Here is a 12,704-nt window from a genome sequence, read left to right as displayed (position 1 = left end):
ACACAGGGACTCATTTCGATAGCATTTAATAAGTTACTATGACTAGAAAAATTAAAACAGTTCTGTTCTTGCACAAGACCAGACTCAAGAGCTGGAATTAAATTGCAGCAAGAAAAAGTTAGGTGGGACACACAAGAAGGAGACAGTGTTAAAAAGGCATCTAAACATTCCCATGGACTTCCAACAAAGTTTGTGAAAAACCCATCACTAGGCTATTCTACTTATTCAGGATAATCCTAAATACCACTTGCAAACCAAGCTTAATAAAATACAACCCCTCATTGTATTACTCCTCTCATTAAAAGAGAAACATTTTCAGTGGCTCTCTAAAAAAAAAAAAAGAATTTAAGGTCTAGCAGAGACCATAAATAATAAATAGTAGTGAGTGATTGTGTCAGAAGGAAATAAATATTATGGAAAAATAAAAAAAACAGAGCAGGATAAAAGATTAGGAGTGTCAGTTGGAGTGGGAAGGGGAAAAGAGTTGCTCTGTCAATAAAGTGGTCTGTAGGCTTCAGTGTGAGTTTAACACCTGAGTGAAGGCTTCAGTGTGAGTTTAACACCTGAGTGAAAATTTACTTCTGAGTAAGGAAACTAAGGCACGAAGAGGTTAAGTAATTTGCCCTAAATCACACACCAAGTAAAAAAAAAACAGCTAGAATTAAAACCTATGCAATCTGACTGCAGTGTTCTTAATCACCACTTCAGAACCACCTGGGGGACGTGCATATTCCTGGTTTTAGGCTGATTTCCTATGTACAAGTGATTCTTTTTTAATTAATTAAAGAAAAAAAAGAAATTAACACAACATTTAGAAATCTGTACAAGTGATTCTTATTATACCAAAGTTTAAAGATCAGCACTCTCAAGGGCAATCAGTAATCCCCTGGGAAAGTCTCCAATTACATCTTATTCAAACATGAGTTATTCTCTTGATATTATTGTTATAATTATTGATTGACTTGAATTAGCTCACTTTGAACCATGATTCAAGGACAACTTTTGAAAAATACTAGGCAGGATCCTTGGTTCTCTCAGAGGACAGAATATAGTTTCAACTTGTTTAGATACTAAACAAGTGAATATGCCCTTTCAAATCCCAAATAAAAAAAACCGCAATTCTTGGCAAAAGGTGAGAAATATTAACAAAGAGTAAGACTTGGTGCCACTTCTTATAATTCCTTTTTTTATCTCAGCCACTGGGTTGTAAAGAGATGCTAAATATAACCACAAAACTAATTGCTTCTCCTCACTCACCTTAAGTTCCACTTCCTCTTTTGGCAAAACAAGGGTGAATTTTGCACAGTTCTTTTCAGTTGAAGTCTGATCAGTAAGGCAAGTGAGGTCTATTATGTCTAATTTGTCAACATACTGCAAGGATAAAAGGAAAGAAATCTCATTAAATTATTTCACGGGTAATACACATTAGTCCTAGAAGGAAGGAAAAAATTTATCTTCCTTTCAACTATTTGTACTTTGCATGATATCCTGGTTCTCAACTGGGGGTGTCGCCCCTTCCCAAACCCAGAGGGCATTTGGAAATGTGTTAAGTTACAATGTGCTGGACCTGGCCAAACAGGTTTGCAAAAGCCAACTGTTGGGGGTGCAAGGATAATTCAGTGATAGAATTGTCGTCTGCATGTCGCCTGCCATGCAGGAGACCTGAGTTGATTCCTGATCCACGCACCTCCCAAAACACAAAAGAAGCAAAACAAACAAACAAAAATTCAACAAATGGTGCTGCAATAACAGGGTACTCACATGGAAAAATAATGAAATGTGACCCCGTCATACAGCATACAAAAAAAAAGCCATATTGTTAAATTTTCAGGAATTTTGTAAGCTGGTTATTAAATATGACCATTACTAAAAATTTTACAGTAACTTATGTAAAAATACAATGAAGTAAATCATTAAAAACAAAGATAACTGGGTGATACAGCGGTGGCTCAATAGCACAATTCTCGCCTGCCATGCTAGAGACCCAGGTTCAATTCCTGGAGCTTGCCCTTATCAAAATAAAATAAATAAATAAAGATAATTAAAATTCAAAACTCATCACTTATTATAGTACTACAATTTACTATTCTCTATGATCTTGAAATTACTTACATTTTTGTATCTGTGTAATAAAAAATGGTGAGCTACTGTGCATTTTTTTCCAACTCTGCTCAATGAGGTCACATTAATAGGTTGAAATCTAGCCTTGATGAGAGTATTTACACCATGGAAATTAGCAAATACCATGGAAATTACAAATGAGTTAATATAGTATCTGTAACCTATTCCTCTTTGTTGATTTTTTAAAATCCTTAAATATCCAAAAGCCATTTTTAGTTCATAGACTGTAAAATATCAGTCCACAGGCCTGATTTGCTGGCTCTTGTTTTAGACTTAAGAAAATACTAACAATGCAGGTGAAATGAGTTTTTTGTGCCTGAAACTGTTTCATTTTAAATAAAATTTTTAAAAATTGGCAAAATATTCTTCCAACATTCAAAAACTACTTTCTAATTCAACAAAGAAGTTACTCATGTCATTGACAGATGCATGAAGTTCTGACATACATAATTGTTGTTTTACTTTCCCCTTATCATTAATGTAAACAAAAATATAAACCAATATTCATGTTACTTATATAATAGCAATATATTTATTAGGGAAATAGCAAATTGCAATGCAACTCCATTTGTCAAATCATGACTGAACTGCAATCATAGTTGGCTACAGATGCAAGAGTTTGGCAAACAGCCATGAAAGCTATTCTGTGATGAACAGTTGGTAATACAATAGTTACAACAAAAAGGGTGGTGTATTTCATTGCTGTTTTTAAATTGTGTACTATACATGCTTTATAAGAAATTTCTAGATACATAAATACATACATTATTTTTCCAAGGAGTTGATTGTGAAACAATTACTACACACCAGCGGTTATGAGTGTCCTATTAAGAAGTTCTGATATAAGTGCTATAGTGATATCTCTTCTGAGAAACTGTTGCATATGGACAGGTCTGTATGTAACTGGCTACACTTGCCTTCTAGTACTAGAAAGATTATAACCATCTGCAGGGTTTTATAAATATAATATTTTGCTAAATTACCCTTATTCTTGATTCCTTTTAATCTCCTTCTTTACCCATCTTATCTTATCTTACTATATTCTTGTAAGTCTCTTTATTTTATTTTTCAGAACAAGATAGGGCATAAAAATAAATCATTTTTTTCCTGACCTACTCCTATATTGATGAGGATGACCTTTTTACTTTTAGTAAACAAAGAACAATTTAAAACGGTGAGCGGGAAGAGAGACAAAGTTTGAAATTAAATGCTTGAAACAAAAATCTTTTTGTTTTTTTCTAGATGGATTGTCTAGATCAAGTGGAGTGAGTTTTTGTTGAAACAAAAGAGGAAGCAACAGAGGAAACACTGATAGAATTAGATAGAGCGCCTTAGCTGATTCAATGATTAGATGAAAGGGAGTCAGAACTTTGTGTTTATCATTTTAACTGAAGAGTTGAAAAGGGCCTTAAGGGTTATCTGATATAGTTGCCATCTGATGCCTGAATCTCCTGCAGATATCCTTCCACATAGCCATCCAGCCTATATTAAAACATCTCTACCAACTTGGAACTCATGCCTATTGTGCAACTCTACCCACTAGCATGTTTTTTCTTATAGTGAGTCACAGTTTTTTGTTAAGTAATTTCCATCCATTGGTCCTACTCTCTTTTTTTCTGGATAACACTAAATTCAGTAACTCTTTCACATGACTTCCTTATAGCTCAGAAAATATTTAAAGATAGCTTTAAAATTCTGCCATCCTATAGTCTAAGTATCCATAGTTCTCACTTGGTCTATCCCTTGCTTTCTCCAAGATTATCACCCAAAACATTTTCCCAAAGTCTGCATCCTCCTTTAACAAAATAGGTATATGAAGTTATGAAATTTCTTACTCCTTAAACTTGACCATTATCATCTATAAAACGGAAGTTAAAATAGTACCCACTCTACAGAGCCATGAAAATTAATGAGATGATGCATGCAAAAATGTTTGAATGCCTACCACATACCAGCTACCCTCCTTACAAATACTATCTTGTCTAATCCTTTCTATAACCTTATGAGATAATTTGCTGTTTTCATCCTAACTTTAGAGATTTGAAAACTGAGTGCACTGAAGATCTTTCATTTACTCCTCCAGATCCGCTTGCATCTTTTCACCACCCGAACAGGAGGGGGACTATATAGACAGCGTCAATGCGCTCCCTCACCCTTCGGTTTCCTATCGTGTTGGAACACTGGAGACACCAGCAGGAGGTGAGGGAGGTGAGAAGAGGTATTTATTACTTTGTGCAAGTGCTCCAGACTGGCCATGTTCCTCAATCAAAGGTCGTCCTCCTCTCAAGGTGGTCATCTCCCCAGATCTGTCTCCATTACTCTCCCACTCTTTCCTCGTGCTCCAATTAACAGACTACTATTACTAGCCCCACCGTTTCATTGTACCCTTTGTGGTTTTTCTATACCCTGTCCATTGTTTGGAAAAAAAAGCACCTTTATTGAACTCTTTTCATATTGCCCAGTTTGAAATGTCACCTATTTCTCACCAGTTCCCTGACTGAGACACTGAGACACAGAGAAGTTAGACAACTAGCCCAAGTTCCCACAGTTAGTAGTGATAGGGGCAGTGTAAAAACCCAGGCGGTCGGCCTGGACAGACCAAGCTCTCCCCTAAGCTGTACTGCCTCTTGCCGTGTCATTAGTGAGCAGTCAATGTTAGCTCTGTCACTCTGTCTTTTAGACCAGGAAAGGAAAGCACAGCAAAAAATTAGTTCTTTATATTTTTATGGTATTTGAAAACAGCCTTGTATAAATCTTGTCCAACCAGAATTCAGATGAAAGATGATCATTTTAAGTTGGGTTTTCGTTTGTTTACTTTGAATCACTTCTGGCTCACCACTATGGCACTCAAACGCATACAGGTGGAATAAATCACACTGGCTCAGAGAACAGTCAACTCTTACTCTGTTTTCTCACTAGATCAGGACATTTAATAATGATGAAGTGTGGGCTACTATCTACATAGTCCACGATATTTTTATTTAAGCAAATTACTGACTCATAAAATTTATTATAAGCATAACATTCCAAGATAGGCAAGACGCACAAAAATACTGCATCTGGTTTGTGGCAAAAATGAAACACACAATCCGAATTTGAAATTAATACAAACAAATCTCAGCAACCCTTTTTGTTAGCCTCATGCTTGAGTTCTTAGAAGCCCTGCCTCAGGGAGGAATATTTTCGTCTTTCTATAAAAATGAAATTGTGATATATAGTCTAATGCTCTGAGGATCATCTTGTTCCTTTCAAATTACAACTGCATTCCTCAGCAAAAGAAGAAGTGGGGAAAAATAAGGTTATTACTTGGAATTAGGTAACATATCCAAAAGTCTAGCAAATGTTTTCACTTTCTGACCAAGTTTTTATTAATAGCGTCAGATAGTGAAGGATGCAAAGAAAAACATAAGTTAATACCTTCTGTCTGAGTCACCCGGAATATTTTACTGTGTGTCTTGTCCTAAGAGACAATTTTTCACAGATTTAAATTTCCTTCTTTAAATTGGTTTTACTAGAACATCTCTAATTTTGGAAGGCAGAGAATACAAAATAAATAATTGACTGTGACAAGCATGTATTAGGAGAAAATTGAATTAGCTGAACATGTTTACTTACTATTGTACTTTTTTTGTCAGTATAAAAGAAAAGTGTAGTTCCTCTCAACTCTGCCCAATAATGTTTAAATTCCTGTGGGAAAGAAATTGTAAGTATTATTTCAACAGGGTATATTCAACTATTTTTTTTTTTTGCTGATATTTTCCTTTGTGGCTTTCTTAATAGCTTGTATCATGTTCTTCATATTTAAATATTCATCTCAATTTTATGGCTTATCATTTTTATATTTAACTCTTAAGTCCTTCTCAAATTTATTTATATAGTTTGAGCTATATACTAAATTTGATTTGTGTTCAAATAAATCATTTCCCAAAACTCTTCTCTTCATTTAAGCTGCTTGACATTTTATGCAGTTTCAGTGGAAGCTTGTACATACAAGATGTGCCAATTTAAAGGACCAGGATAGGAAAGGACTATAATTATTTTGAAGAGCCAATTAAAGGGATTGAGTGAATTAATACATTTAAATCACTCAGCACAGCGTTTTGCTCATAGTTTGGGTTCAAGAAATTGTGAATATTATAGATCAAGAAATAAAAGAAATTGATAATGATAAAAATGTTAACAATATCAACACTGAACTTTGTAATTCTAATTTCATTCATATGGTGAATATTTAATTATTAATACATTCATAGCACTATGGGTTCAATAGAAATACAACTTTTTAAGTTAAAAAAATTTTACTAGCATAATTAGAATCCCATTTCATTCAAGTAAATACCCATTCAAATAAATGGAACTTACATTATATGAAGATTGGCTATAATACAAAGAATGGCCTGGAAGTATAAAGCATAAAATCCTTCAAAATCTAGACTTACCTTCATATCCAGCTCTTTCTAAAACTATGGCTTAAAAAAAAGTCCAGTCTCTTTCAGAGACATGTTAACCCTTTCTTCCTTTATGGTTTAATAATCTGAAATTTTCCAGTGTGTTGGATAATCGAGACTTATAAGGATGGTTAATATAAAAAAGTCATATGAAGAAAATATTTTCCTCTTTTTTTGGTGAACTTGAAGATACTTTCTACTATGATATTTTCTGTCCCTTTCTTACTGACATATCATTTAACTTTTTTTTTTGACCAGCAAAATGTTTGTTACCTCTTCTGAATTTAAATATTCGTTTTTCTCAAATAATAGGAACTCTATAATGCCTATTTGCTTTTATTTGCCTTGGTTCCAAGAAAATCCAAGATTAAATTCATTCTTAATTACAACCACCATCTTTTCTGATGTTCCTGCTAGAACTATTTTCTCCCTTTTTTTTCATGGTTTCTTATATCTATGTGTTAGTTAGCTTTTGCCATGTAAAAGTCACCCTAAAACTTAGTGTACTAGAATAACAAATATTTTCTCTTTCTTCCCCTTCTGTGGCTAGTTGACTGGTTCTTCTGGTCTGAGTGTACTTTGGTTACACCTGAATAGTCTAAAGTGGTTTGGCAGTGTAGGTTATGTGCCCCAGAAAAACATGTTTTAAATTGTAATTCATTCCTGTGGGTGTGAACCAATTGCAAATAAAACGTTTTGATGAGGCTACTTCAATTGAGATGTGGCCCAGTTGAATCAAGGTGGTTCTTTGTCCTATTACTGGAGGCCTTATAGGGAAAGCCACAGAAAGGAGAAGTCAAGGGGAGTTATCGGAAACCAGAAATCAATGGAGAAGAGAAAGGAAAGACATTGCTATGTGATGGAAAAGCCAGGGAACCCCAAGGATCACCAGTAGCCATCTCCTGAACACTGTCATTTTTGGGGAGAAAGCAAAGCCTTGGTTATATCTCAATTTTGAACTTCTAGCCTGAAAACCATGAGCCAATAAATTCCTGTTGTTAAGCCAACCCATTGGATGGTATTTGTTTTACTAGCCAGGGAAACTAGCAGCCTTCCTCATTTATCTGGGGCTTAGAAGGCTGGGACAATGAGGCCTCTCTCCATGTGGTCTGTCGTCTTCTAATAAGTTAGCTTAGACTTGTTCATATGTTGGCAAAAGAGTTCCCTGGAACATGAGAATTCCATGGAACAATGTGCAAGCTCTTTCCAAGATCTTCTTCTGTCACATTTACCAAAGCATGTCATGTGACCAAGCCTATACTCAAGGGGTTGAAAAAATAGACTTACCCTCTTTTTTTGAGGAGCAGAAAAGTCATATTTCAAAGGGAGATGTATACAGTGAGGCTTGTACCAATTGGTACTATTACTGTGGCAGTCTGCCATAGGAGCAAGGTTTCTCAATCCAAGTCCAGCAGTCTTTCCACTCCATCCTACCTTCCAGTTTACTGCTGACTATAAAATGTGCCAAACTTGATGATGCTTCCTAAATCAAGAACCAATTGCCTTAGAGAGAAAAGCAGTTCTAAAGAGCGTACGAGTGAAAGACAAGCCAATAGATTGTCCCCAGAGAGGTAATTATAAAACTGGGCAAAGATGCTCTTCCTTTTGTCTGAAATGTAGATACCCAATATATTCCTGACAGATCTCAGATGGAAACAATTTAATAAAGCAAAACACCACACTGTAATCAAAACCTCATCAGAAATCTTTTCTTTCCCTCATTTTATAAAAGATACAAGGTATTATTGCTATTACAATGCCTCTTTACCTGGTCTGTCTACTACCATCTTAGACCTTCCCATCTATACTTCACAGTGCTTCCATAGTGAATTACCTCCTCCATATAGAGTAGTGCTGAGTATTTAATAGGTGAGTTTGGGAGTGGCAGCACGCTTAGCCAAGCCCTTGCCTTTCCTTGCTCAACTCAGCCTACCAGGAGAGACCTGGGGTTCTGATCTGTTCCTTAACATGAGGCAAGGGTCCTCAAAAAGAAGTAAGCATGTGGCTTTCTAGCTGACTCAGTGACTGGGACTCAGGCTATCTAATTCTGTGGTAAAATATTTGAACTATTTTGGCCTTAACTCTAAGCCACTTATCTAATAGACTTTTAACAATAAGAAAGTAACAAATCGACCTTCATTTGTAGGATTCCTGTGCCTTAATTTGCAATTAGTTTTTCACATTAGGGAGGAAAAAAATCCCCATATAAAATCACCTTTTCATATTTTCTTAAGGAGGTGGAAGAATGGATGAAGAAATTTGTCTTAAGAAGTTGGTAAGGTTTATTGTCACTCTGATACGGCAGATGTTCCATAAAATCATGGGAGTGACTGGTCTCTTACTCTGTTAAGAATTTGAACTTCCTTAGATTAGGTTTGTGATTAGATAATAAAATAATTCAAAGTTACCTTGGGAACGTTCTCATACTTCAGTTTTTTTAAGGATTTCACTCCTTGTTCCAATGGTTAGCCTCTGATTGAAAGGGGATGATCCAGGCTGCATTTTGGAACCAGGATAGGAGTGACGGAGAGTGCAAGGGCAGATCAAAATGTAGGCATATCATTCAGGAGACTTAAACACTGGTTGATTGTGTAGTTTTACTGAAGTATGGCATCTAAGATCCAGTTCAATCCCAAGATTCAATGATTTTATAACGGAAAGGAAAGCAAGAGAAACTCTGAAGTCGACTTCTGCCATCTGTTCATCTTTATCAGTCTCATTACTATTAACCTACCATAACACAGTAAAACTAAAATCACCAGCTGTCACTCAGTGCTTATTGGGCTCCCTCTGTATGGGCATATAGACATCCATCTGTGGTCCTCATTAAAAAAACACAGGCTACACTTGAAAATAGAATAAATATAGAAAAATATTAAACTCTCACAAGCCAACACATAAGTACAAATTACTTAAAGTAAAGTGAAAAAGCAGACAGAAGGGTTCAGCCAATTATATGAATTGTGTAGAGTTAATCGGGGAAAATGGGAACTTTGGAGGTAGCAAACACATAGATTTGTAGAAAAGATTAAAGAGGACTTATTAGTTTGGGGAAAAAAGCAAGTGTAAAGGTACTGAGTTAAGACCAAAGACCACCTGGAGGAAAAGTAGTATTACAAATAGCAACAAACCCTGTGAACTGCAACCACAACCATGTACTTAAGGGCAGATTGAATTTGTATTTAGTGTGCAGAGACCTGCTGGTCACAGTCTTAGTGTCGTTTCTGAAAAACACCATGAATACCAGTATAACTGAGTCATTTATAGATATCAATCTCAGTTACCAACATCGAGGTATCTATTTTTATCTACAAGAGATACATAAACATTTTAAAAATTAACTTTGAAGAGCACGTCTTTGGATGAAATATATTCAGGACTAATCACTGAGGTAAAAAAAAAAATTGAGAAATGGGATTTCTGAATTTACCACTAGCTTCAGAAACATTAGATGATGTAGCATTCAGATTTTAAGATCATTGTCTCATTTTCATTCAAACAAATGTTCTTGAAAGTCTACTGAATTTATCATTAAGCTCAATGTAATGAAATACCTAGAGATTAAACCACTCCTAACCTTTAGAAGCTCACAATCTAATTGAATTAGAACTTGAGTTTGAGAGAATAACCTCTTTGAGCCATAACTCAACAGTCTGTGAAGTGGGTTAAATAATTTCTACCCAGAACAGTTATTGTATGGATCCAAGTGACAGGATGTTAAGAACCTATCAAGAGACCTGCCATATGATAACATCTCAAGAAAATGTACTTTTTATTTGATAGTGCATTTAGTCATCACAGAAACTCATTTAGGCATGCATGCAAGAGAGTACTTAACTATTTTAAAAAGAGGAAACTAGGATTTTTAAAAAAATGTAAAGGAATTGCCAAAGTTCCATAGTTGGACTGATACTTATATTTCTTGTAACCCTAGTGCCTTTTTCTTATTGAAAATGGGTCATAATGCAAAATCCCGTTAAGTTCCTTTATATGCACCCCGCCCTATGAAAAGTTCTCATTCTATTTTTTTGGGGGGTGGGGTGAGCAAGTCATGTGCATTTTCCTAAGAAAGGGTTCTGCGTATTGGTCTCCAAAGTGGGGTGTATAAACCTTAAAGGGTGGGCAACATGACCCATTGAGAAGAAATTTTTAGAATATCTAATTATATTTGTCTTATTTCATCTTTATTGATTTCTTTTTTTGTATGTTTAAATCATTTACATGGAGTATTACTACATGAGAATACATAATTTCTAAATAATACTATTAGAATATTATATATTACATTTAGATAACTATTTAAGCTGTATATTTTACTTAACATGCAAAATTAGAATCATTTTTCTGAGTTTAAGGAAGAGAAAGAATTTAAATACAACAGAAACAAGAAGGACTTATCACATCACATCACTGTGAAGTGCATTTTATATTTAGACAGAAGCTTCTGGTTTAACATGATCTGCTTTAGACTTACCTGGTATTCTGACCGCTTGACTAAAAGGAAACCTTCAAAGTACAATGGTAAAGCAGTAATCTTTAACCTTTCCTGGAAGATCCTGCGAGGGGCTGGTTTGGGGGGCTTCTTTGCCATCATACCCTCTCTTTGATGTATGCTTTGTATCCAGCCTCAAACAAAATGAGATCACCCTGTGTAAGAGGAAAAAGTAACTGTTCAAAGAGGAAGTCCCAACTTGCTTTTTAAACCACCAACACCACCAACAGAACACACACAGACACTTATTTTCCTTTGCTTTTTGTGAGGTAAGAAAGAACAGGTATAGACCAGCTTTAAGAGGGCTATCTCTGAGTAAACTACATGTACTCTGATTTACAATAGCAAAATAAACAGAAGATTAACTTCATCCCAGGATGAAAAGAACAGGTGTAGAGATTATGCACTTTAGGGGACACAGTTGTGTTTTTGTTCTTTGCTATCCATTTTTATTCCCAAAAGACATGGCTTGAATAGACTGCACTTCATTAAAAATTGCCTCATAGGATAATTTTTTATTAGCACTGTTTCTGTTAAGCATATATATTACAGATCCAAGCTTTGTTCAAAAACATTTTTTTAAAAGAAAGTTGTTTTCCTTATCCCTTTCCATTTTGATAGTTCACGAAATATAAACTACAGTTATGGAACACTAGGAATTTTCACTTTTTTATGGTGACTCTGTATGTACCCCAGAAAACATGTTCTTAAATTTGATACATTCTTGTGGGTGTGAACCCCTTGTAAATAGGACCTTTTGATGAGATTACTTCAGTTAAGATACCATGCCCCCCCCCCCAATATATATATCCTCTGGTGAATAATCTGACATTGACATAATTTGAGTTTGCCAATTGTCAGAGCAAACGATTAATTTTCTGATTGAACTGCAGAGCCAGTCAGTTATTTTTGGCACCATAGGCTGAATCTGAACCCTTTACAGGAAGAGCAGAGCACAGCAAAGATTTCTCTAATGGGCCTTCAATTATTTTAGGATATGAGAATTATAAATTAAGGGAACTTATTGTGATCTAAGGCTGCAAAGTAATTCAGAGCCAAGGAATTATGGGCCTATTCAGGTTTGGGGAGAGCAAATATGTTTTTAAAAGCTTACAGTACAAGAGAGTCCATTGTAGAACATAACCATTGCTGTATATTTTAATAAGTATTTAAATCACCTGCCATGATTGGGCCTTCATTTTGTTTTGTTTCGTAAGTATGAGTAAAAAGGTGTACTTGTTACCCTGCGGTGTCTTTTGTTTTGTTTTGTTTTTTGATAAATCACAAAAAGCGCGCACACAGATGCACACAAACAAAACAGATGGTGTGGTCTGCCTCAGTCAGGATGGGTCTTCATCCTGTTAATGAAGTCCTTCATAAGCAGAGGGAAGTTCAGGCAGACAGAGAGAGAAAGCCATGGAAGCAAGAAACTGAAAGTTCACAGAACCCAGAAGAGAAAGGAGAGGTCAGGATATTCACCACGTGCCTTGCCATGTGACAAACCTAAGACCAAGGATTGCCAGCAGCCAGCCCCCAAATACTGATCTTCAGGAAAAAAAGCATTGCCTTGGGTGACACCTTAATTTGGACTTCCTTTTAGCTTCAAAACCACAAGCTAATAAATTCCCACTTTTAAAGTTGAC

At 35.5% G+C, this 12,704-nt stretch overlaps 1 protein-coding gene across 2 annotated transcripts in view; it reads right to left on the bottom strand.

Moving 5' to 3' along the window:
• Nucleotides 1-11,220, bottom strand: part of STAP1 (signal transducing adaptor family member 1) — a 57,172-nt gene extending 45,952 nt beyond the window's left edge. For both annotated transcript variants that reach the window (XM_077137010.1, XM_077137009.1), the window contains exons 1-3: nt 11,044-11,220; nt 5,737-5,808; nt 1,258-1,371 (exon numbers count right to left, since the gene is read on the bottom strand). In XM_077137010.1, the coding sequence (XP_076993125.1) occupies nt 1,258-1,371; nt 5,737-5,808; nt 11,044-11,163 (306 nt within the window). In that variant the 5' untranslated portion in view covers nt 11,164-11,220. The remainder of the gene's footprint in view (nt 1-1,257; nt 1,372-5,736; nt 5,809-11,043) is intronic.
• Between the last annotated feature and the right edge of the window lie 1,484 nt (nt 11,221-12,704).

This window comes from Tamandua tetradactyla, chromosome 19, assembly GCF_023851605.1.
Source record: "Tamandua tetradactyla isolate mTamTet1 chromosome 19, mTamTet1.pri, whole genome shotgun sequence".
In the NCBI taxonomy this organism is placed as follows: Eukaryota; Metazoa; Chordata; class Mammalia; order Pilosa; family Myrmecophagidae; genus Tamandua; species Tamandua tetradactyla.
The sequence above is the reverse complement of the archived record's forward strand: the minus strand, read 5'-3'. Positions and strand labels throughout refer to the sequence as shown.